The sequence below is a fragment of the Netta rufina genome, assembly GCF_964035555.1.
Source record: "Netta rufina genome assembly, chromosome: 16".
In the NCBI taxonomy this organism is placed as follows: domain Eukaryota; kingdom Metazoa; phylum Chordata; class Aves; order Anseriformes; family Anatidae; genus Netta; species Netta rufina.
This window is the reverse complement of record NC_140140.1, coordinates 14374491-14401314: the sequence shown is the minus strand read 5'-3', so window position 1 is coordinate 14401314 and position 26824 is coordinate 14374491. Positions and strand designations below refer to the sequence as shown.

Here is a 26824-nt window from a genome sequence, read left to right as displayed (position 1 = left end):
TCCAGGTCAGGGCCACGACGGATGCAGCACGATGTGCTTTTTGGACTCTATTCTAGAGCCCGGTATTTGTTACAGCCTGAGGTTGGACGAGCTGCGTCCAGCGTGGTGCATCCTGCTGGCGAGAAGGGAGAGACGAAGTCGGGAGGCAGGAAGGAAAATCACAGCACCTGTGGTTGGGGAAGAGGAACTCGCACCCTGTAGGCTCAGCACAGCATGAAAATCAAAGGTGGAGGAGAGGAGGGGACAGCGGATCAGTAGAAACAAATTTCCAGCCTGGCATCCAGCTGTTTGAAGCGTCCTTGGATCCGGATTCCCCCAAGCCGTGCCTGGTGCCACAATCCCCTCTAGAGGAAGGAAGGAGAGGTGAGCCTCCTCCAGCAGCACCCTCCGGTCGGGCATTGCCCTCTCCATCCCAGCAGCCAGAGAAGGATTTTGCAGCCATTCAGTCTAACTGGCTTGGATATCACCAGCAGCCTGGGCTACACAACAAGTGTTTATTCCATTTTAATATAATTTGAGCACTGCACTGAGGTGCACGACCAACTTGGAGAGATACTTGGTTGGGACAAGAAGCTTGAGACGTGCCCCTGCTTTCAGATTCAGCCTCTCCGGACTTGTACCGAGGTGACACCGAGGAGCCAGCGTTGAATATTTAAACCTTGGCCAGGTGGGCTACAGAATATATCGATAATTCAGCAAGTTGCACAGAGGTACAACCCAAAGGTGGTAGGAGGAGATCTGTGAAGAGTTAAATTTGCTTCTCAACTGAACAAGCTCATACTCTGGAGCAACATAGGTTTCTGTGAAGAAAAGACCTCCTGGTTTGACCTTGATCACAACATCCCTCACGTTGCCTGCCACATCAGTTACGTATATTAAACATCCACAGCAGCAGAGCAGAAAAATTATACACAAGCAGTTTTTGCCCTGTGCAGCCAAAATTGAACACATATTTAAGGCAGCTTGAGCAATCCCGTAAAGAACGGCTGATATTAAGCAGTGGCACTTTAATCAGAAACGAACCATTTTTTTTTATATTATTATTATTTTTCCTCCAGGAAGACACACTCCAGCCTTTCTGCGTTTCCTGGCAGAAGCTGATTTATCTATTGCAAAATTCAGCCGCCTCAGCAGAGCCGAGCAGCCTCCCCGAGGGAGCACGGCTTGGCAGAGCTTAAAGGGAAAGACAACGGCAGTTTTACAAGCTGCCAAGAGCCGACAGCACTGGATTTTCCTGCCTGAGCTGCGATCACGATCCTGGTGAGGTGCAGCACAACCAGAGCCTTGGCAGCCTTCAACTCTTCCCCTGAGCGCCTGCAAGGACGAGGTTGCTCCTTGGTGGTCTTCTTGGGGTTTATTTCATTTTAAACCTGGCTGTTCTGGTAGTAGGAGCATCATTTGAGGATAGAAAGAGAACAAAAACCAACCAAACAACAAAAACAGTAGAAATTTCATCCATCACCTAAAGCTAGCATCGGTCAGCAGAGGCCAACCTCTCCTCTCCCACACCACCAAGGGGAGGCAGCTTCTTGCTGACAAAGCACCAGCAGCTGGAGCCAAAGCAGCCCCGCAACGTGCCTTGGCCCACGTGCAAGTTAGCGACTTGACGGATGAAGAACGATCGTGCTGCACTTTTTGGAGCTTTGGGTTTTGCTTCTTCCAAACGGGACAGCCCAGCTCCCCTTCACCTTCCTTACAGGACGTCCAGCTCTCACCCTAGGGTCACATCCTGGGGAAGGCAAAGGTGCCCAGCCAGCTCCTGGAAGAGCCAAAAGCACATCTCAAAATAGATCCTGCTGGTGAAACCACTGGAATAGCTGTGGCAAAAGAGAAGGGAAACCCAGACCACAGAGCTGTTAACCAGGGCTGAGGGCTTTGGCCAGGCCACATCTCTGCTGGGCACCTCAGAGGGCAAAGTGTTTGATTCCCTAAAATCAGTGAGGTATGGACCCAAGGAAACCCAGGCAGCTGCTTTCTGAGCCTGCACCTGCTGTGGAAGCGTACAGAAACAGCTACATCACAGTAAAACAGCTTGAAGCTGAATTTGCTCCTTGCTGGGATCACAGCACAGCTCGGAAAGGATGCAGAGAAGTTTATCCAGTGGAAATAAGCTGGATGTTGTAACGGCAGGAGGGGTCTGTTTTCCCTCTGGTCAATGACCATGGTATTTTGTGGTCTAGAGATGCCACTTTTCCATCAGCTTTTACTGGCAGTGCTTAGAATACACATTATTTTTCCTGGTGTTTTGTCCATTTCTACGTAATCAGCCTCCATACGCTTGCAGAGCAGAGGGCCAAGCAGCCCCCCCTCCAGAACCAGCACTCCCTGTTGTTGGATTTAGTCCCTGCTGGACGCTTTGCATGCAGCACTCAGAGCAGCCCCAACACAGGATAGTAGGGCAGGAACGGACACAGCGTGCCAGCGGAATGGCAGCAGTGATTCTCTCCAACACAATTCCACGCTGATATTGGCGCAATCCTTTGCTGACGTCTTAGTGATGAAGCACCCTGTTTTGAAATGACTTTGTGATGCTCACTATATTGAGAACTGCTTCATTCAGAAGGCCACATGAGCTACATTAATAATGCAAATTGATAAGTTTTCTGAGGTTTTAAAAAGTACTCGAAGTCTCCTGAAAAAGGGCTAAACACCACTCTGCTCCATATCTTTTTGCTTTATTGTAATGCTCTTGAAAAGATGACACTGCAGTACAAGCCTGGTACCACTCTACAGAACAATGACTAGTGTTCACTGAAATCACCGTTCCTGTGAACTTCACATAAAACACATCAGGAGAATTAAAGATACAGCACTCCATACTGACCAGGTCTCTGCTGGCATGAAAATGAAAAAGGGCTCGACGACTAGAGATCACTGTGAACCATGACAATCAAACTCTGGTAGCGGGCATCATCATGTTTCTTGATTTCTCTTCAAATCACTGATGGCTCAAGCCTTCCTTGACAGCATTAGCGGAATTTAAAATCGCCACAACAAGGCGAGAACTGAAATACCTTGGTTGACTGCAATTTTCAAAGAGGACCACTGTATCTTTAAGCGTATCCTGGATTGAACAACAAATGTTATACCTACATTTGTTATGTTATTGCACAGCTCATTACACTCATAAATATATTATGAACCCATGGAATGTTACATAGTCTGGGAAAATAAAAGCAGCAGCATTACCCTTGAAGTCTAAACCACCAGGAAGAGTTGGCCAAGCACTTCTTGAAAACATAGTGATTCTTATGAGGCACCAAGACACCAGTGAAACATTTTAAAATAATCTCTAACCCCCAGGATTAGCCCCAGTTCCTGGTTGGGAACACTCCCAAAGTCTTTCACTCCTTTGCAAGCAGCATGTAGTGTGAATGTCTTGATGTTTCCCTGATTTCAGTCTACCTGCAGGAATCCAGCTGCTCTGTATTTTCCAAAGGTGAAGCCATACAAAGGAATAAAACAATTTGAAACATTAGGAAATTTAAGTCCAACCTTGCAATGTCCAATTGTACCAGTATCGATTTCACCTACTGCACTCTCTCCATGGCAATTTGCTCGTACGATTTACAATTGTTACTCAATGGTGTGGCATTGAAAGGAAAGCAAGGCTGCTCACCCACCAAAAAGGTGAGGTGCACACAGCCACACCAAAGCTTTGCCCATCCACATACTCACTCGGATTCAACAGCTACATCTTCAGTTAGACAGGCAGCATCAGCAAGCTGTAACCACTGCCTGTTTACAATGCTCACAATCGGGAGAAAAGAACAAAAGCAATTGGGGAGAGGAGAAGGGATTAAAAAGTTCCATTAAAAACGCTCCCTCCATACACAAATTCAAATTGCAGAAGCTTCTAAACCATGTACTCAGAAACATTAAAAAAAAAAAAAAAAAAAAAAAAAAGAGAAGAAAAAAGTCCAGTAAAACAGGGGCTCTCTAACAGAAAATGCCTTCATTCATCCTCTTCTTTGGAAGACATCATAAAACATTCAGATTCAGACAAGTCATAAAAAAATACCGATTTGCCCATCAAACTGAAACCACTTGGTCCATAAGTTTTGTGGCTGCGGTTACACTTTCTGCCATTCTATTGGGTTTTAGTCTCTTCCACTACCACCTTTCTGGGAGCTGTACCGTATTGTGTCTCTTACTGGACTGCAAAGAACAGGCAACTGGTCGGCCACTGCCTCCTGAACTGGAAGAAAAATCACTGCCCAAAGCAATACCTTAGTAGGGCTCTCGCTATTTACCTTGACATAGAAGATAAAGTCTCAAAACTACAGAAATAAATCCAGAAGAACAAAGCAAAGGCTCACACCAATCATAGCTACAAGTGATGTATAAATAAACCACTTTTCTCCTAGGCTGTGACATACGCAAACACGTCACACCACTGCCGACTGAAATAAACACCGCTGGGCTGCAATAAAGCCTGCCCTGCCATGAGCTATTTCAGGAGCTTTATGAAAGAGAAACTGCACTGAATTTGTACGCAGGAAGCTGAATCAGCTTCGCATCACTCCAGACAGCAGCAGGCAGACAACGCAACCCATCAGATGCATTTTGCTGTCATTTCACAGAATCGGACTGTTAGCCAGGACCTGCAGCACCGCCTCAGAGACATGAATTACAGATCCGTGCTGTGCAAGAGAAAAACAGGCAACAGAGGTATATGAATAAAAATACTGAGTTAGGTTTGACATGCAATTCAGTCATAACAAAGGTATAAGGGGAGAAAAAGCTGAACAAAATCCTTGTATTATAGCCAAGGCTGCAAACTTCTGCAATGGCACCACAAGCAGCATTGTAAACTGAGATCTCTCACGCCTCTTCTGCTCCCAAAGGGTCAGCATGTCAGCAAGGATGCCTCAGGAAACTCGCATGGCTCAGCCTAAACTAGTGCCTGGGTCATGAGCAGCACCACGTCCTGCTGCACGAGCTTCAGAGACCACTGCATCAATAGAAGCAAGAGGGGAAAGCAAAATAATCCTAACGGGACAGGACTAGAGAAGACCAGAAAAATATTTTGTTAACCGTCTGAGGGATCATACTAAAAGAATACAGAATCAGGCTACAGACACTTAGACTGCAAGCCTTTAATAGCTGCTGCTTTTGGGAGAGATTCATGATTCTCCTTCTCTTTCCTCTTTTTGCTTGTTGTTTAACTGCTGAATATCATTACTTTTTGGCATCTGGTATTACCATATGATTGAAAACCTCTGTAACAAGGAAAAAAATGGGACATCATTTGAGGTAATTTCAACAACTTGGGTCAATCAACTGCTTGAGCAATAAACTAATTTAAAAAATGAAAGGCTTTTTGGATAAGTACAAAGATTTACAAGGTCCACAGTAAAGAACTCCATGCTGCTACCAATACAGACTATGTAATGATATGATTTAAAGTTCAAGTGAGTTGATTATTTTCAGGCAGTGCACATTTACAATCCACCCCCAAAAATAAAAGGGAATACACAGGACACCGTTATTGTTAAAAGGAGTCATAGATCTTCCGTAAATGTTATGATTTGTATCATGCAAAGCAGTTTGCTGGGTCAAAATTGAGACACAACTGAATCTTCTATTCCATCCCTTAATGCTGACAAGGAGTTTCTGAAGTTTCCAAAATAGTATTTCTTTAACAAGGTCCAGGAAGAAAACGTGGAGAAGTACATGACACAGTCTGACATATTAAAGATTAATTTGGAAAACATCTGCTTAAATTAAGCTTTACTATTAAATCCAGACATCTACTCATCTTGAAGGGGGCTTGCTGCCAGCCTCTCTCCTCAATGGTCTCATATTTTCCATGCATTTTTTCCTTACTAGATTTTTTTTTTTAAATAAAGTTATTTCACTGCCAAGTTGCCAAACAGATGTCTAAAAGGCTATGAGCAGCAGGAAGATTTCATTTTTATCACAATAGATAAAATAGATGGGTAGAAGGAAGAAAGAGAAAAGACAGACCCTACAAAATACTCAAACTGTGGGACGGGTGTAGGCAAGGAAGGAGCACACACACCGTTGCATTTTATCTGTGTAGGAGAGCTGCTCTTCTTGCTTAAGGGGTAAGGGTTTACACAGGGCGAGGAGCAGCCATTCTGAATATCCCTTGATAGGCTGTCAGAACAATGAGTTTACACAAATAATCATCTAGCTCTAGACTCCTTACTAATTCTAAGGGGAGAAAATAACTGGTAAAGTCTAAAAATCTCAAAAAGTTTAAAAAAAAGCTCCAATAAAAAGTATCTTCAAGACCGTTTTGAATTGCCAGACCTAACACTGTCACAGCAATCCATAAGGCATTTGAACTAGATCTATTCAACTGCAGTCTGCTTTAAGGGCTATCTTTTCAAGATACAGCCCGTCCTTTATTTGCATTAAACACCTCAGGTCATCTCAAATTATATGAAGACTGGATGGGTACCTGTGAGCTTACACATGCAAGGTTGTGGCATGGAAGTGTGCTTGCACTGATTGATTTTTTTTTCTTTTGAACGTTGCTGTTAAAGTCAGTGTACCCAGCTTCAATAGTGCAAGGAGAATATATATTTAATCACTACCCTTAAAACTGGAAGAAACATCTTCATGTAATAAAAGATTCAGACGCTTTTTTTTTTTTTCCCCCTAAACTGGGATAGAAGGAAAGGAGAATGAATGGAAAGCACAAAAAATAACACATCAGTAAGGTCAACCAAGATACTCCAGTTGTGTGTAAAACTTTCTCCCCTCAATCAGCCAGCACAGTTTCCCTTTCCTAGCTGTGCAAAACAGGGTTAACAGTTCTACCAGTTCTGGTTATCCCACCCATCATCAGCCGAAGATGCCTTTTTTGTTGCCTTAGGAGGTTTTTTGGTCTTGCTCTCCCCTCCTGTGTTTTCCCAGTTGGTCTCCCAATTTTCCCAACTGTCGCTGTTACTGTTCTTGTTGTTGGAGACTGTTCCTGAGCCCCACACGTCCCAGCTATCGGAGCTCTTCTTCTCTGTGGAATTGTCCACATAGGTCCAGCTCTCAGTGCTTGGAGATTTATGAGCTTTCGGTGGGTCTGAGTTGCCAAAGGTCTCCCAGAAGCTTTGATCTACAGCATTGTTCTGGTAGCCCTCCCCTCCACTGTTCTGGTAGCTGTCTCCCTCAGCTGGTCTTTTATTGGCAGGGGCGGAGACAAAAAGGAAGGGAGAAATAAATTAGTTATGACAAACATGACAGGAAACAGAAATGACCACAAGGAAAACGATAATGCTACTGCCCTTTGCTCAAACAAAAACTACAAAGGCAGAACTAGATGTACTGTTCAGAATGGCATAAGCTTATATTCGAGTTCACAGATTTTTTGGTAAAAGCTTACAATACAAAGGCAGTGGTGCATTTGGCATAAGTTTAAAAATCAAAGTGCAGTGCACTATTTTGCTCTCAGACTGAAAAGAGCTTCATGTGCCCCTGAATGACATTATGGAAGGACTACGTACAAAGCTTTCCCAAGAGACAGAACAATTTCTTCATATTTAAAAAATACCTAGTGCTGTTATGTTGCAGAAAATATAAAATTACGTGTTTGAAGAGATGCAGAAAATAGTAACAAAGGAAATACCTTTCAGAATGATCATCTGGCTTGCCAGAAAAGAAAGTGGTGACATCTCGCCATCCCTTACTCCCAACTCCCTGAACCTAGAGAGGAAGAACACACTTTTCATCTGGACCAAGCCAACATCCAAGCCCAACAGCAAAAGCCACAACACATTCTATTACTTGTTGAGATGAAGATAACTTATTTCATGATAAATTTCCCTCAACTTACTAATATTTTTGATGGATAATTACATGGTTGATGTAAAGAGAACATATTTCACTGAACCATGCTGCTGAAGTTGTGAGAGGTAGCAAAAATTCAGCATTTTCACCCATTTTTGTCAGCTTTTCAATTCTCTCCTATAATTTCTTGACAAAAACGCTGAAATTACATGTTACATAAAATTAAATTTAATGACAGTAGTGGTGTTTGGATGTTTCATTTAACTATTGCTTATATTTCTAATGTTTTATAAACTTCCTTCGTACATTATTTTAATGGCATGTGAACGGGCCAAAAGCAGAGTTCTAGAACAAATATGACTGCCAGGAGAATCCTTTCAGGGTTATTATTTTGGAGTGGCTTTGGATTAGGAACACAAATTCTTAAGTGACATCCATGGAAGTCACTATCCTAAGTCAAAGATATGAAGAAAACCCCAGAATTCAGATTTAAAGTTGCCAGGCTCTAAGCAGAACAGGTAACATAACTTATTTTATTAAAATATTCCTATCATTCAAGACACTGAACTGTTGTACAATACAGCTTCTAGTGCTTGAAAGACAAATCTTCTTAAGTAATATTGTACAAATTATCAAAACACGCATTAGATTGTGCAGGACTTCTGTACCTAGCAGTTGTACAGAGCACTTACCACGTTACCAAGCAATGATTGCAAAAGAAGACAAAGAAAAAAGGTAGAGCATTAGTAAGTTTAACCATCCAAACGTAATGCAAGCTGTCTCCATATTCTATAGTAGACATTTCTTTGTGTTTAGGATGCTGGTTGTCTTGCAGCTCTACATCACATCCTCAGTGAAACCACTACAAGGAGAGGACTGCATCATATCTGTGTAGTACTTGTTAAAATACTGAACTACATGTTGAAAGTTGCATTTTCCAAATTTACCTATATTCAACACAAGTACAGACTGAAGCTGTGCTGGGGTTTTGTTTCACTAAAAACACTTCGTAAGAATATGGAGACTGGCTTGCTGTCTGGCCTCCTTAAAGGGAAGAAGGCCTCTTCATACCTTGCTGGCCAACTGTGACACCCCCACGGTGACCTCCTCAAAAATTTTCCCCTCTTTCACCTACACGAATCAAAGTGTTGGTCATTAGTCATAAAACAAAGTACTGTTGAAGCCTTAAGACAAATTTACTTGTGGTAACAGCTAAAACAGAGTTAAAAACAAAACAAAAAGCAAAAACAACTGAAGTGAATCAAAATATACTTAAGTCAAAGCTATCAAGGTTAAGAAAGTGACATAAATCCACTGATCTCCAATGGAGCAAAGCTCAGTCCTTTGAAGTTTGGGGGAATGTATTACTGACATACATTGAACCTGAGGAAGGTACCATTACACTAACGCTGAGCATATAAAAAAGACACCGAAAAACCTGCCAACTTGCCATTTTATAAGTATGTTTTACTACACAAAAGGACACAATTTGGAGAGATTAAAAACCTATTAGATTAATTTTATTCAAAATCTTTTATACGTGCTTGTGTAAATACTAAAAGGGCTTTGAATTTTGGTTAACTAGAATATAACTGGTGTCTGTCACCAGTTAATAAATGGCAGCTGCTCCAAAGCAGGTGACTTTGTGTAATCCTACGTGTGTCAGGCAGAAACTACTGTATACGTACTTCAGACAGTGACAGTAACACTGCAAACTAGCAGCACAACCTCCTAAGGGAAATAACTCCTCTTTTTTTTTTTTTTTTTTTTAAATGTAGAGTCCAATGTTCCTCATGAAATTGTCCTATAAAATAAGTCGGCTCAAGAAAACACACCCTAAAATTACCATTTCTAAACATTCTGCAATAAATTGTGGAAAATTCTAGGGAATACAAAACCAATTAGAGTGTTCTCCTGTGATTTTAAATGCTATGTAAAGAATATTAAATTAATAAAGGTAATGCAATAGAATTTATTTTGTTAAATGATTAAACCATACTTTTCAAATTCAAAATTGATCCACATCTTAAAGTGGTGGCATCACTTCTCTTATGAATGCAACATGAATCTGTTTTTATCAAACAACACGTTTTGGGAAAAGGTACGTAGGTAAGTAGATCACAACATTCTCAGAAACGACTTCATCAAAATTTTGGAGCTGATCCAAAATTCTAGAAGCACAGAACAAATGCACGACAAATGGGAAAGATGTACTTTTTTTTTTTTTCTTTTCTTTGAACATATGAAACAGGAAGGCAACATTTGACACCAGGGTGAATCTTTGATTAAAAATGGCAGTATCAGCTATCACTAGTCACTTATGAGGACTGACCTTCCTGTGTGTTTTTTTTATATGCCCACTACTGACAGTCTTTATTTCCCCAGGTGTGTGTGCTTTCCACATAACTGCTGTTGGAAGTGCTATTAGCTACATGTTCGTGATCACTAACAACTGTAAGAGGAAGATTAAAAAAAAAAAAACAACTTCTTCCGACTATCTCAGTTTCCCAGAAACAGCACAACTAGAACTAAAGAGGGTTTTATTTCAGACCATGCTTTCCTTATGAACACTTGGTATTAGCTACCATAAGATTCTGAATGAATGCTAAAGGTTGCAAAAACATTTTTAATTTCTATTGATAAACTGTCCCCATTCACCTTAAACACGAGGCACCAGATGAACTATAGATGTTCAAAGATGCTTTGCTGAATGTGAAGAAATGCTGATAGGAAGATGGGGAAAATACTAAGAACTTAACACTCAAAGATATTAATAATAAAAAACTGATTTCTCTCCCCATTTGGGGTGTGTTTTCATCTTAGCCCACCTTCCATTTTGAAATCATGAAATCTAAAAAAGAACATCTAATAATAAAAGATTTAACAATCTTGTGGACATGGAAAATATTGGCAAGGGAAAACACATCCATTAACTTTTCTTTGCTGACATACTAGCTTCGAGTTATTTGATGCTTCCCCTTCACTGCTGTGCTAGTATATGGAGAAAAAAAAAGACACTTCACAGCTTGGGCAGTTGTGGCAGTAGGAAACAATCCCTGCCTAAGTCATTGTAAGCATGTTCTGTAAGTAATTTACTAGATCCAAAATTACCTTTTCCTGTGCAGGTTTGAGAACATTTTCATTTAATGTCTGACCTAACTCTGATGCCTATTTAAAAGCAAAAACAAAAAGTCAGTCAGTTATATTTTCCTTAAAAAAAAAAAAAAAAAAAAAAAAACACAGCCAATGTTTTCCACAGGGTAGTTTCTCAGCAGTGTCTCCAAAAAGAACACGAAGCCTTGAGCTTTGATTTGTACAAGCAGAATGAGCTGAAAGCACACACAGCACGGTGCTGCAGAGAACAGACACAGATGCACACGGCAGTAGGTTGCTGGAGATGCCCAGAGCCCAAGCAAAATCTGACCTTGCACTGGAAGCAGAAGCAATGGTTCGACCAGCAACAGCCTGGAAGAGGGGCCCCTTCTCTGCCTGCTGCTGAGAATTGGGAAGCACTGACCTCAGCTGCCTTTTTCCTCACTCCCCTCCATGACATTACTTGTAGAATTTGGTCTTTTCAGACCATTTTTCACCAATTCTTCTGTCTCACAGTGCTGCTGTCATCATCTATTAGTAACAACCCAATTGTTTCCAAGCAATACATAAGAGGCAAGGTTGTGACAAAGACTTAAAATCTCTTTTAAGGCTCCAGGTATGCAGAGAGAGAAAACCGTGAACTTCAGAAATCTATTCCAATCCAGAAGATGATGCACAAGCATGTTGCACTCTAGAGGCATGTTATAAAATGTGAGCCCACAGAGCAAGTCACAAAATGATGATACTGACAAAGACAGCAAGGCTTGCAAATGTTTCATTTGAAACCATTCCTTTCCCTACCACCATAATAAGCCTTTGATTGATTTAAAGTTTTCTTCAGAATTGTCACATTAAGCTGATTAATTTCTCAATTAAAGTAATTAGTCCAAGAAGGCCAACTTGCTTGCCAGACAAACATCATTCCCAACCATTAGCAAAGACTAATAATGTTTAATTTCTTATGAGTTTACATCCTATACCTGAAAAACATTGATTAGGGTGTGAGTATTCATCTATCCAGGATGGAACAGCAACGAACTTCCTTCCTCCACCGATTCCCAGGTGTCTATAAAGCCCTTTCCTTAGCCCCATCACTGCTGGGATCTCCCTTCTACCCAACCATCATTATCTCCAATACTTCTGGTCCTTACCAGCTCAAAAATTATTTGAGAAGACAAAGGAAAAAGGTAATCCCATTTCTATCTAATAAGAAATGGGAATGTAAATCATATAAGGCTCGTCTACGTTGCAAGTGAGGCTGAGAAAGTGTTCAAGATAAACAAAGGGGATTGAATCGGACTTCTCAACAATAATAAATCCCTCGGAATCTACTGAACCTGCCAAACTGACTGTTTATGCTACAGAATAAAGAATATAACATACCAACGGTTGAGCTGTGCTAAGTAAAATGATTGCTAGTATCAAGAAGAATTCTCATATAAACCCATTTACTCAACCACTTAATTTCACAAATACACCAAAGGGAGGTTTGGGTAGTTGTTTCCTTCCGAATCATTTATCTTTACTATTTTTGAATTTAGGATAGCACCTTACAAACCATTACGAACACTACGTAATGGTGCATTTATTAAAGAGTTTGCCTTCAAGCAACACCCCAGAGTAGTTCTGTGTATACTGCATTCCTGGATCAGACATGCAAAAGGAAATCCTGAAATCGCTGTTTATGAGGAGCATGGAAAGAAGTACAGAATGCTTTCTGAGAGTGCAGAGCCTGGACATCTCTATCCATTTTAATCTATTTTAAATAGGTTTGAAGAAACATTACCAGATGGAACACACAAAATTGTTCTAAACAGACTTGACTCAAGGCAAAAAAAAAAAAAAAAAAAAAAGACAGCTCAAGAGCAAATGAGCATATTCAGCACGAACAGTGACAAGGAGTTCATGCACAAGAACATATGTGAGGGCGTTACCGGCTCTGGCTGCTGCTTGTAGCCCCAAAACTTTACCCAGACAGCGAAAGAGAAAGAGCAAGGAAGGCAGAAGAAGCAGCTTTTAGCAAAAAATTGGAAGCACTTTTTTAGACAAGTTAAGTAGCATGAATCTTCTTCAACTTAACATCTACTGACAATACAAACAGTGCGTGTTTGGTCACTGCACACTAAATACACTTCTAATCAATGCATTATATCAAAAAGATGTTAAATCTGTTTACAGAGCAATAGAACAGATGTTTCAGGAACAAAATTTAAGCTTCAATAACACGGCTTAGGCTCCAGGGCACCATATTGCTGTGGTTCTTGTCAGTAGATGTGATGAGCTTTTACACTTAACATTTTATTTACATGTTAATAAAACTAAAGGAAGAACAGTTTTCTAAAAGGGAAACTGTTGTGTGGAGTGAAAAAGGCAGACTTGTATAATGCAGTTTTTCTTTGGTAAGCCAAGCAACAAATATTTTAGAAGCTTCTAAGTATCAAGTTTGGGTGCATTCACGAGACATTTCTGTTAATCTTGAAAAACATGCACGTATTTGGCAGAGTACTGGTATCCTACTGCATACATCTCCTGTTTGAACACCAACAGCTGCAGGTTCACATTCGTGTTGCACAATAGCACCCTAGCCAGATCAGAAAGCACGCCAGGCTAGGGCTACACATGTAAGGGAGTCACAGTTCAAAGTACTACCCTATAAAATATATTCATACATATAAGCCCTCTCTCTCAGAACACTGGAATTTTAAGAATCCTATTATTTTCCAGATTTTCCCATTAGAATTTAAATATTTTCTGTGCAAACAGATCTTGCTTATATCGCAGCTCTGCATAATTCAAGTCTAGCTGCTTCTGCTTTAACTTCAGCTTGAACGTGGAAACATTTTTAGAAATTCTTTTTTAAATGCACCCAAGCAAGTTACTTTAACAATATTAAGCAGTTCACATTTGTAGTATCTTATTAGGATTTAGGAATGGCTTGCTTTACATTAGTCCACCTAGAGAAGAAAACTACTTGAAGACAGACAGCATTTAAGCTTCACAAAAATATGGGTATTTCATATCCGCAAACATGAACTGAAGCATTTCATTCTACTGCCTACTGAATACACCTGACAGCTACTAATACACCAGACTATCAGCATTTGTTGCCTGCTTAATTTGATCACAGTAGTTGATTACAATTCCCATGGAAATAAAAGCAAGAACCTAAAAATTGCTGTGCACCATGAAGGCTAAACACAAAAATCTGAATAAATCGGTACAGGCAAATGCGTGACATCTCAAGCCAATTATTGTCAGTAAGACCGAGTTTTATATATATATATTTATAATCACCTTTTGACTTGCTTGAGATCCGAATCTGGTAGCCTGTGAAAAAGAAATAAATACATTCAAATTTTAAAATGAAAGGTTTCATTCCTAGTAAACACACACATTTGAAATGCTCTGTGATCCTTCCCAAGATGAATGGAAAGTTTACAATTCAGAAAAATGATTATACAAAAACATGAGAAATGAATTTTAGGCATTCACTGTGCGGCTATTTCATACGGCACAGGCAAAGATAAATAGAGGTGAATTTAATATATCTTGGTAATATTTTTAAAGATACATCCCTAATAGAAGTCAGATCACAATAATGGAACCTCTTTTAGCTTACAAGAATTACACTGAAATGTTTTGTATTTACTTACACCCTCTTTAGCAGCTGAGGCAATCTTGCTTGCTCCAGTTGTAAAACTGCTCCATCCCTTTAAAAGAAAGTAAGTTGTATGTGAATACTAATAATAGTGAACACTTAGTTATTGCCTATTTCACGCTAAATTAAGCCAAAATATTTTCCAATACAGCCTGCCCCGTGGTTGTAAGAATTAGTTGCTAGTGAGAAGAAAAATTGTGGTCTCACGCTGGTCTGTAACAGACCAACAAGCTTCCATTACTCGTGCCAAAACACTGATGGCTGCAATTTGAAGAAACCCGAGTTTGCAATGTTATTCTGCTACAAATGACTACATGAAAAAAATTCTTCCAGCCTCAAGAAAAGTATGAGAATGTAAAAACATTAAAACCTTACTAAACAAAGATTAGCACTTCAACAATATGCACTGAATGAATAATAATAAAAAAGAATTAAAATCAATCAAAATATGAAGCAGCATGTAAAGCATCAAACTGCTCATTTCTTGCAAACTTTAGCTTTAAAAATAAGCAAAACTTTATTATGCCTCTTTGGTTCTTGGAAGATCTGAAAACTACCACCACAGTCAAGATGTGGACACTTCTTAGCAGACTTTTATATAATGAACACGAAAAGTTTTCTTTTAACTATCAACTGTCTGATGCTAAGAAGCCAGCTAAAAGAAAATGAAGCAGGAAAACAATTCTAATTTTTTAACATCATTAAAAATCATTTCTCAACTGTTTAGATTTCATGTTTTGTTAGCAACACATCCATCCAGAAACCATCCAGCAAAGCATGTGAAAATAAATCACGTTTATTTCTGGGTTTTGCCCATCAAATATTTAATATGTTTGTGGTTTTCTTTGTTTATAATAATGCAGAAACAGCAGGATTTTTTCTTTGCAGACAAGGCAATGTCTTGTAGTTTTTACACTAAGCGCAATCACATGGGCCTCAAACGAGATCTAAATTGCAATTATGTCTGTTAGTTACAGAATGACTTGAACAGCATAGTAATTGTGAATTAGGGACACAGAAAACAGAAATGCTCCAATACAATAGCAGTAGAAAACAAATGTATATATGTAAATGTAGTATGCATGGGGAAAAATAATTATACACATCAGAAGGATGTGTATAATTATACACATCACTAGGATGTATAGTATGTCTTAAAATTACACTGTAGTATGCATCTGTGGTCACAAGAGGGCATTTTAATCGTAAGTTTCAATCAGATCATGCATTCAAGTAATAGTTGACAGTAACTCAGACAACACAGTACCAACTCTTGCTGTCTTAGCACATCTGCAATCCATTAAAGATGTGCTTCCTAATTTTAACTCTCTGGCCTCCAGTTTATGACATAAGTAGAAAATATTCAGCAGACATACAAGTATACTATAGGATCACCTGGAATACTGGTCAAAGGCTCAGGCATTACCTTTTTCTGTTATTCTCTAGTAGAGCCTGCTCTCAATATTCAGACTGTATTCCACTACACTAGTCAAGACTTCTGAGGGAATTACTTAAAAGTTTTGTGTCAATTACAAGAATTTAGTAATTTTTCTCACATGCCTCCCAGCTGTAGAGGAAGACAGAACTGTAGTGTGCCCAGTGGGTAGTTCAGTCCCCTGTCACAAGCATCTAAACCCTTACGTTTTACCAGATACATCTTTAAAAATCTTGATTTTTTCCTCACTGTTAACTACAACCAGAAGTCTGTTCCAAAGCCTAATTGCTCAAATTTAAAGATTAGTAACCACCCATAACAACTTCCAAGCACGTTAACACAAGACTTCCTATATCCAAATCATATGATGATGTTCTACAGAAGACCACCGACCACTAATCCTGGTAGAAAACCTTCCCACATTTCAGAGATTGCAAATGCCAAATTTCATCCTGCGCTGTTACCTTCCAGCACATCAAAGCACCTGACTTCATTCCCCATGTTCTTTCAACAATACATCTCTCACCATCTCTACTTTAATCATGACAACTGCTCAGCCATATGCTGTTAGGTCTTCATGCCCTGCCGAAATATTTCAAACGTTTTTATCACTGTTCGGGGCTTCTAGCACCATATACCAGAATGTTTCAATTGTTTTCCACTGCACATAATACAGTTCATCTATTTGGAGCGTTACCACCCCAACTACTATTATCCTGTCAAGTTAATCTTTTATTCATTTGTTTTTCTGTGCTCCAAGGGCAGGGCTGTTGAGTATTAGTTCCTAATTCATTGCTATATCCTCATTTCAAGGAACTGATCTCAGACATGCTTAACTTTTGTCAAAATGTTCCCTTCTTTTCACCTTTTGAAGTCCTCCAGTATTTTTCTCACACTCAGAATAATCCCAGTCCTCTACACCTTCCTCTAACTACTTGCAGTCTTTAGTTTTTCTCCATTGATATTCCAGTAACAGAGGATGAAACAGAATGAAATACTACTTCAGGTCACAGAAATCTTCAAACACTTCCTTACAGAGTACAGCGAAGACATAGCATTATTCAGGAAGTCATCCTCTTTTTTTGGAGGGGTTACCGTGTTTCCAAACCCCACGTAGCGATTCTCTTGGCCACTACAGTAAGAAAATGAATAAATAGGATCCACATTAGTGATTTTAATGAATGTATGCTAAACAAAAGTATAAAAGAATAATTGTTTAACAGACTTTAAAATACACTTGAAAGAAAAAGCCTGGTAGCGTTTACATTTGCATGAGCACTTAATTCCTAAGTCACCTAGCACCAAAAAACACAAAACCACCCACTTCATAGAGACATAATACCCGAAAAGATCCACTGGTGAACCCCTGCAAATTAAGGTGTCTCATATGCAAGCAAATATCTTCTTAATGTTTCTCCAACACACAACTCAGATCAGAAATCTGACTAAATCTTAATGAAGATATATGAAAATGGGACGAGAAGAGGAGGAAAACAGTGTCAGCTTTATCAACATCCTCATTTTAACCAAAACACTGTAAGATGCTATACAAACTAAGAATGCCCTAGCTTGGAGCCTACCACAGTAATATTTGGATTTAGTAGCTCTTTCTTGAATGCTATCCAAACATTTTTGTTACAAAAATACATTAAAAGACTTCTTCCTTCCTTTTTTCCCCTCATCATAAACTATCAAAATGTTTTTAATCATGAGCAAGACGGAACTGTCAAGTAGTATGGCCCAGTGAATCAGAATCATAGTTGCACAGCTGCAGTGTAACATCCCACTCTTTGTAATACTACAGGGCCAGGCACACAAAAAGTTAATAAATATTGCATTACCCTTGATAGGAGTTGACATCATCATTTAACCAGTCTTCAAAAGCCTTGTCAGAAGAGGCAGTCACGTTCTGAGGTTGTCCAGCAGAACTACTGAAATGAAAGATTTAAAAGAATCAAACTGTGTAAAGCAAAAACCACTAGCTCAGCACTGCATCTTGTCATAGATCATCATAAAACAGGCGCAAAATTGATTATTTCTTTAGTCTATCACGTAGGGAACTGTAATGTAACCACTAAAAGCCACTGGAGTATTGAATGAATAAAGCAACACAGGCTACGCTACTCAGACCACTGCTAGCCCACTGAACCTGCTGGATGATGGCCAGGCACAAAGCACTCGTCCATCTGATTTATAATTGCTTTTTCAGTTAACTTGATTCCTTCTGCAAGGAGTAACATACATGCAGAAGCAGAAAAACAAAACTGCAGTCCAGCTTTGATGCTCTTATTTGTAATTAGCACCTTAAGGAAAAGCCTGTGCTTCTTTGTCACCAGCACTCAATCACCAACTGGAGCAGAACTGTAGTTAAGGTAGGGCTGTGACACACTGTGCATGACTGACACGATGATGAATCTCAGGTGCACTACAAGTCAAGGGAAAAACAGCATGTCTTGTCCTCCTCTCTTACTCAATTGTCTCTGCCACATTTTTTTTTAATTTATTTTAAGATTAAGGTGGAGGGAAGAGGAATTACAGAAATTAAAGCTCTTGTTGAAGTTTAGGAATATGAGGAAGCAAAGAAATGTTTGTACAGCCAGCACTTATCAACAGAATAAAACCAGCAGACATTCAAGCATCAGGTTTTGATCCTGATGTTGCTATGCCAACATTAAATAGCAAGAATACATACCGATGAGTGGAAGAGAGAGACGTTTTAGGCTGAGGTGGCGTCCAGTTCCTGGCAGGAGAAGTTTCAATGGACCACTCCTTGCCTTCAGCTACTGTAGCAACCTAAAAGGGGCAGGAAAACAATCAAAACCCCAGGTACAAATTTTCATGAGATATACACGAGAAGCTCATTTTTTTCTTTTTAATGTTAGACTAGCAATGTTAAATTGAACACTGATTCTACTTCAGGTGACTTTAAGCACCTTCTTCCAAACTGGACTATTTGGTCTGAAAACCAAAGACTAAATTAATTCAAAGACATCAAGCTCTAATCTCCTAATAATGGAGATAAAGGTGGATTTACACTCTTCTATAGGGAAGCTAAAACACTAATGCAGAATTTAAATACTCTCTATGCCTACCTTCAAAGAAAAAACTCAAACTTCACTTCTTTTCCCTCAAAGCTGTATGAGTATCCCTGTGAGCACAGAGTGTACCTTCCTACCACCTCAGTGGCAGGGTCAGCATAAAAATGCAGTATCCTTCTAAGTCTCTAAGCTCACGAGTTCAACTTGTCTTTTTTGTTTGTGTTTTTTATATACTACACACATAAGACAACTTACCAGCAACCTTTAAAGACCAAGTGCTGACAAAATATTTGGAGGTTTTCAGACAGCACAGGATGAGGACACACACCTCTGAACTTACCTGATCTCTAAAAAGAGCTGCAGCTTTGCTGTTGTACTTCTCCTGCATGGTCCAGCAGGGATCATAGTCATCTTGCGACTCCAAGAACTCTCGAAATTTGCTGTTACCTCCAGCCTTCATTTTCTCCAACTCAATATCCTTCCATTTGTCCATAGTTACAGAGCGTACAAAACTGCAAATCAATTTAAAAAAAAAAAATCACAGATTGTTATAATTTCCTGCTACATTGGCTGGGACAAAAAAAAAAAAAAAAAAAAAAAAAAAAGCTCACTGCAATCTATATCAACGGTTGGGTGTACAGAAATGTTAAAAAGAACACTCTCAAAGTAAAGAAAGAAAGCATCTTAAAAAGGTGCTCAAACCCTCACCGAAATAAACAAAAATAAACTTCTGGCACTTAAAGGAGACTGTCAGGAGAAGGCAAGAAACAGAAAAAACACTTTCTCCAACAAGCTTGGAAACCTAGCGCACTATATAAAAGAAAACTTCTCCCAGACTTCTTTACTCTGAAATTTCCTTTTCCTGTCTGTTTTCATGTTTTCACAGTTACACTCAGGTAATCTGCAAGAACACCTCCTGCCCCATTTCATGCTTCTGCTCATAATAACCATCAGGTACTGACAACTCAGCTGTCTCGAACAGCCTACGCTAACATTTACCATGACCTCATCCCAGGCATTTATGACTGCAGTTAACTTCCCAGCTCTGCTTTGGGGCATAAATTTTTGCTACCTACTGCTCATTACACTATATTAAAAAAAAAAAAAAAAAAAAAAAAAAAGCCCTACTGTTAAATACAAGTCACAGAGAAAAAAAAAAAATTGAATCATCCTCCTCAACAAGGCTCTTTGAAACTGGAAAGTTGACCAATTTTTTTCTTTTTGTCCCAAAATACCCTTCATCATATCTTTGTCTCAGTAACTTGTATTTTCTTTCATATAATGCATGGAGTATGTCCCACACTCTCATTTCCTACACTATTTGTACTCACTAATTAGCTTCAGGACCACCTCCCTGAAAAGCAAAGTGCATAATTCTGAATGGCCTCCTTAATTTGGTGGTCTCCTTATTGGACTTAGATATCTCTCTTGCTTGGGAAGCTATGCCATGTTCTGCCTCTATTACATATTGTGAGTCCCTGCAACACTTAACAGTTCTTATTCCACAGTATCCAGGCTCAGTGAAGCATGTTTCTTGGAAAAAAAAATATATATATATCATTTATATTAACAAAAAAATATCTCTTGAATGGAACAAAATGATTTTATACACTTGTATACAGTACAGAAGCATTCTGCAACCATGCTGTGACTTTCTTTGCACAATTCTCAAGCTGCTCTAGTACTACTTCAGTTTTAACTGATGAAGATTATACAAAATTTAAAAAAAAAAAAAAAAGGAGGACTAGTGCAATGTTGCCAAACACACCAGCACACCCACAAGACGTAGCTGGAGATGATACTTTCTAGAACTGGGCACAACACAGCTGCATCAATGCAGGGTGTGCTCCAACTAATTACAGAGAAGGCCCAGACACTAAAGCTCACTTTGGAGAGGAGCACAAGGCAAAACTGCCTGTGGAATGCTGAAACTGAGACATTTTACACCCCTCCCAAACCACCCGTTCTGTTCACAGCCATAGCACACCCCAAGGTAACCCAACTTAGCCTGACGGCTGACCTGAGGTGAACTCCCAAGCCTCGGTGTTTTCCTGAGCACTCGAGACAGATCCAAATTCCATAGGTCACGCTCACCCACTGGGGGTTAAACGCACCACACTCAAAACAGACCTGTAAGAGGAAATAAAGTCATCTCTAACTTGCAATGCCCACGTGAAGTTTTTAAAGTACAACTTGAAAAGTCAAGTCATGAAAACATCACACGCAGGGAATATTCAGAAGGGAGAGTTCTTCATGTTTGGAAACACCTCTCCTTAGAGTATAAGCTTTCTTTAAATATTTATTTATGCTGAATGGAAAGAAAAACTCATAACTTAACCCGAACGGGACTGTAAAATTACTCTACCAAGTACCAAACAGCAGTAGGGAAATATAAATAAGTGGGTTGAAATTAATGCACAAAAAAAGTCATCTTGATATCATAGTCAGACTGTTTTGAAGGATAAGAAATTAACCAAACTGAGTTCTTGAAATTTACTACGCAAAATGCAAACATTTGAAGTTCAAAACATTCATTCAGAGGTACTACAGCATGGCAGTAAATTGCAAGATAATAGCAGATCAGAATGGAGTTTGCTTTTTTTTAAATAGCTTTCTTGCTCATACACCACAATAACCTCAGTTCTTACAAATGCAATCACCAGTCAAAATTTAATACATAAACAAAAATGAACCTGTCTGTGGGCAGGGATTATCAAGCCACTTGAAACAGATAGTTTTAATTAAGTTATGCCCAAGACATCACTTGCTCAGAAACTAAGGGTTACAGCATTCCTAGAATCTCTGAGAGACTTGTGCCAAATGTACAGCCATGCATTACAATACATATATGAATAAAAGTTGCTAGAACTAACAAATATGAAATATTCACATCTCTGTATGTTACCGTTAGTTAGACATACAAGTGCTATAAATGGGTTAACCTTTATGGACAGCAACATACACCTGGAGTAGATTTAAAGAAAATTTAATTATAGGAAACTAAAGATCATAATTTTCTCACATTATTCTCATCTTGTGCTCTGACTTCCTTAAGAACTTTCCTTGTTCTTGGACTTGCCATGATTCTACAAGTAAAAAAACAAGATGTGAGTCACGTTAAAGGGTATGATACTGGTAAGATGTTCAGCACCACACAGGCATGATGAAAAGAGCTTACAAACAAAACCACTGAATCATAATCAATTACAGGAAAAATAGGAAAAAAAAAAAAAGAAAAAAAGAAAGAACCCACAATCTTACTTCTCCATTTACTTCATACAGTTTGGGGAATTTTAGTCATCCTACCTCGCTGGAAAGCTATAATTCAGCCATAGCTGAGGGCAGGGAGAGGATAAACGTGAAAACTCTTCCTTCTATGGCATATGTCCCACCAAAACAGACACTGACGCTGCTTCCAGAGCCATCCATCACCCTTTCTGAACGTGCTTTTTTATCATTCATGATTACATGGGCTCATATGCATACAAATAAACTGACCTAAGCATAGAATAACAGAGACTCTTGCACTTAATAGTGCTGAATACAGTGCTAAAAGAACACTCTATTAGAAGACACAAACACACACAAAAAAAACCAACTTGATTTACCATAAGTATTGAGTTTCCTTATCAAGGAAATTCTGACAAAATAAGGCAATTACTGGGGTCTCTTACACAAAACAGAATTTTAATTCCAGCAAAGTCATCTCTGGCTGGCAGACCACATCATCTTACTCTATTTGTTACAAAGCGTGAAATGCAGCAGCCTGGAGCAATAGCAAGCTACAGATAAAATTCACATTAAGAAAGAGATGCGACTCACAGCATATAGCCTGGAAAAAACAAAGGACACAAAACAACCCTGATTGGAAGAAATGCAGTGTAGGATGCAGCACAAGACTGCAAGTTAAGATAAAAAAATGAAATCACGTTTCCAGCTATTCAGTAGTACAACATTTAAATTAATTTTAAATATCTCTTCTTCCTTTTCACTTCCAGTTGATTTTTTTTCCATTTCTACTCCATAAAAGGACCCTCTAGGATGTAATAAAACACGCAGAAGTCACCAGGCTAACTAGAAACAGCACCAACTACTGAACGCCAAGCGTATTGGTCAGTCAAGACACAATGCAAAAAATAACAGGACAGCATTTCTATCAAATCCTGGTCTGAGAGGCAGAAGCATCTTCACTTCTACGCAAGTGTTTGGCATTTGTTCACTGTGCTTTTTAACTAAAGTCCTAAGTCCTCAAATTATAAGAAGGATTGGTAACTGTGAAGTCATTTTAAAAGGTAAATGATGAAGTGTTGCAAACAATTACTGCAACCCAGCAGAGGAGGGAGAATATCTTTACTTAGAAAAGGAAGACTTTAAAAAAAGAGTAAAACCCTACAAGTACGAAAACTACCATTAAATTTATGGAATGTGACAGTGGCAATTTATTAGACATCTCTAAAGCAAAACAGATTTCCTGTGATTCCCAGCCACAGCAGTGCAACAGAACAGTGCAAATACAATTATACGCATCGCCAGCTAAGACAACACGGTTTGGAAAGAAACATCCTCAAAATTTTATCTACGCATGGATACAATTAAAAGCGGAAGTTATCTGCGGCAGAACTCCCTGCCTTTATCTGAAGCACTAATTCCTTTGTAAACATTTTGTTGACAAGCACTTAATTCTGTATAACTTAAGGGACAGTGTTTTCACTGAAGTTTAGATAATGCTGCCTTTCTATTTCAATTAACTCACATTAAACAAAACCAGATAAACTGTGAAAGGATCAGTTTAGATGGAAAAGGTTACTGTAACTAATGGTTAATGAGTAAAATTACCCTCCAAACTGACACAGGAAACAACTGCCCTTGGGCTGCCATACCTGCTTTTTTGAATGAAATCCTTTTATCTAACTTCAGATTGAACACATGCCCACCCCAGGAACACCAACTTCCCTAACCAAGCCCCCAGGAGCTTCACCCAGACCGCTTCATCCATGAAAAGGAGGGGATAACTACGGCCACCAGCTTCTTGCCCTTCTCTCTTCCTCTTAGTCATTCGGAATTGAAAGACGAGGATGTGGGGTGAAAAAAAAGTCAAGCTCTAAGCTTTGTAAGAACATGTAACTGGGTTAGAGCCTAGTCTACTTTCAGTTTTATTTCACGATAAGCAATTAAATTACCACAGCTGACCTGAGCCATGGTAGCCTACTGGGCTCATCATCCCTCAACAGCAGCTTAACTTTCAGGCAGTAAACGTCCAAGTAACAACTGGATGGACAGCCTAAATAAGCACTGAGCATTTCCATCTCATGAGCAGTAAACAAAATGTTTAATTTAGGAATAAGTTTTCACTGAAAATGTCAGTATCTGAAACTAAGGGTTACAAGGTGGAAACATCCAGCTTCAGACAGACTGGTCTCATGCTGTTACTTCTCCGTCAAACAACCTGATTATGGTTGGACCTGATGATCTTGGAGGTCTTTTCCAACCTTAATGACTCTACAATTCCAGAGCAAAACTAGACATGCACCATAGGAGCTTCGATGTGTCTAGTTCCCTAAAAGCATGCAGAAAAGCAGGAGTGGCACTATACACGTAGGTTGAAATGAGCTGTAAAGGGACTTTGCTCCTCTGATCCAGCAACAAATTCACATAGCTGGCCTGCAAGGAGCTCCGTGACCCACCAAGCGATGCCTGTGGTGACTTCGTGTGCCGCAGGGATCCCAGCAGGTCCCACAGGGAGAAAAGCCCACAGGGGCTTTGCTGCCTGAAGGAAGTTTTTAACCAAATTCCATGGAGCAAACACAATTCACTCACACATATCTATCTACATATTAACAGTCCACTTCAGTATATATTATATATTCACATATATAGGCATTGACGTGGCAGTAAATCCGTTACCAGAGGCCTGCAGCCCTGTATTCTCAGACCCACCGCCACCTTACCCTAAGCTTCACGGAGGCCAAGGGGCTGGCGATATCTGCAGGATATTTGCAGGATATTTTCAGGATATTTACAGGATATTTACAGGATATTTGCAGGGTATTTTCAGGCTGACCGTGAACCCAGCTAGCCGGATCCGCGGCGAGTCCCGGAGCGCTGCCTCAGAACATGGCCAGGATCCCCGCCAGCACGGCGGCTTCTCCTTTCTAAGAAAAAAATAAAAGTAATAATAATAAATAAAAGAGATAAAAGAGATGAAAACCGGACGCCGCTCCCAGCACCACAACGCCTCCCCCTGCCACGCCAGCGGGCTCCCGCCGCCCCCCCCACCCACGCCCCTGCCCACCGCTCGCTGCCGGGGGAGCGGAGCCCCGAAGCCGGCCCAAAAGCTGTGGAAAGGGCCCGGGGGAGACCCGGGAAACGCACCGGGAAGCCGGCCCCGGCACCCCCGGTAGCCCCGGTCCCGCCCGGCGCCTCACGGCGCAGCCGCTGCCCTCAGCGAGGCCGGCGACGTTGCAGGGCCGCGAGGAATTGTGGGCGCCGGCATTAACCCGCTCCGGGCCGGCACCGGGACCGGGACCACGACCGGGACCCAGCCCGGAATGGGGCCGGGGTGGCCGGGGACCGGCTCGGCTGAGGGCCGGGAGCCCCCCGAGGGGCCCCGGTGTGAGGGGGCAGCCGCCGGTCCTGCTGGGCCGGAGTGGGGAGAGTGGGCTGGGGTTGAGATTTAGGGTAATGGGAGAGGCTGCCTGCCCTGGTTTTGGGGTGTTAAGGCAAAAATATAACCGCCGATGGGCTTGGGGTGAAAATCGTGACGTGAAAAGTGGATGAAAAAAAAACGGGAAGAAGAAATGTTGGAGGAAATAGTGGGAAATGGTCTTTTTCGGAGGGCTGGCCTCAGGCCTTCTGTGTTGATGTGAAGGTTTTGTGTGTGTGTTTTCAAATAAAAGCTGCTCATCAGAATTAAACTCCACGACTCTTTATTTCCAAATCCTGCTTTTGGTAAAGGAAATATTTAAAAATGTTACATTATCATTTTATGTTATACTTTTCCTAAGGGAAGAGAAACAGAATTGCGTCAACCAAACAAAACCAAGCCCAGCCTTGTCCACAGGCTTCAGTCTTTTCTGGACATTTACTTCTAAATTGAAAACCTGGGGGCTCAGATCCCAAACGATACCGGGGCTGCAGGTCCGTGGGGTGCCACACAAGTGAATTTTGTCAAGGTTGGGGGTTTTGGGGGCTTGCACCCAAGGCTGAGCGCTCCCAGAGGAAGATTTCCTTTCGTTGCCATCCAGCGATGCTCTGAAGGTGATGGGGAATGAGAGGATATGAAAAGGGAACGTGCAAGTGCTTTGTGATGGTTGCAGGCCTGTGCCCAGAGAGCACGTAGATAATAATCACTAATTTCATTTTAATCATCAACTGTAGACAGTCCGGAGCAAGGCTTTAACATTTACATATGAATCCCACGGAGACTATATGCTGCTCATTTTCGGTGCAACTCCTATTCTGGCCTTCATACTTAATAAGTAGGCCATTATCTTACTATCAGCGCATGGGAGATTAACAAGAGCCATTTTCATTACCGTTAATGGTAGCTACACACATAACCGCCCTGCATCAACAAGAAGATAATGGGCCCGTAAATGTGTGTGCCTTCGAAGGAGAGAGGGAGGGGTACGAAACATAAAGCAAACTCCGCTGAAATAATTTGCTCTTCCAGTTAAGGACAAAGTGGTCTCTTCTGATAAGCACCATTATTTTCTGGTAAACATGAACTAATGGGCAATGAGGTTCCCATTATGCGCACGCCGAATTATAAGATCTAATGAGAATATTAATCTTCGTTTTTCTGTATAGTTGGTTGAGAGTCCAGCGGTGACAATGGTGGGCTCGCAT

General features: G+C 40.3%; 1 protein-coding gene across 2 annotated transcripts; it reads right to left on the bottom strand.

Moving 5' to 3' along the window:
* Positions 1-2654: 2654 nt before the first annotated feature.
* On the bottom strand, positions 2655-25412 carry ARFGAP1 (ARF GTPase activating protein 1). 2 transcript variants are annotated; one of them, XM_084296934.1, is made up of 14 exons: positions 25349-25412; positions 24925-25128; positions 21999-22062; positions 20997-21106; positions 19317-19488; positions 18631-18731; positions 17780-17869; positions 16974-17070; positions 14499-14555; positions 14140-14172; positions 10864-10920; positions 8824-8883; positions 7592-7668; positions 2655-7143 (listed from the first exon to the last, which is right to left on the bottom strand). In XM_084296934.1, exons 3-14 carry the CDS (start codon positions 22056-22058, stop codon positions 6789-6791), a joined length of 1269 nt encoding a protein of 422 aa, XP_084153060.1. In that variant the 5' UTR covers positions 22059-22062; positions 24925-25128; positions 25349-25412; the 3' UTR covers positions 2655-6788. The 2 variants fall into 2 exon arrangements, with proteins under 2 accessions (XP_084153060.1, XP_084153061.1); XM_084296935.1 differs by having other exon boundaries at positions 25008-25128.
* Between the last annotated feature and the right edge of the window lie 1412 nt (positions 25413-26824).

Excerpts from the sequence above, each read along its gene's own strand:
- ARFGAP1 (XM_084296934.1), bottom strand. The coding sequence starts at position 22,058 with ATGGCAAGTCCAAGAACAAGGAAAGTTCTTAAGGAAGTCAGAGCACAA. Across the intron at positions 18,732-19,316 it reads CAGCTCTTTTTAGAGATCAG|GTTGCTACAGTAGCTGAAGG; the intron begins GTAAGTTCAGAG and ends TGCCCCTTTTAG. Across the intron at positions 17,071-17,779 it reads GATGTCAACTCCTATCAAGG|TGGCCAAGAGAATCGCTACG; the intron begins GTAATGCAATAT and ends TTCTTACTGTAG.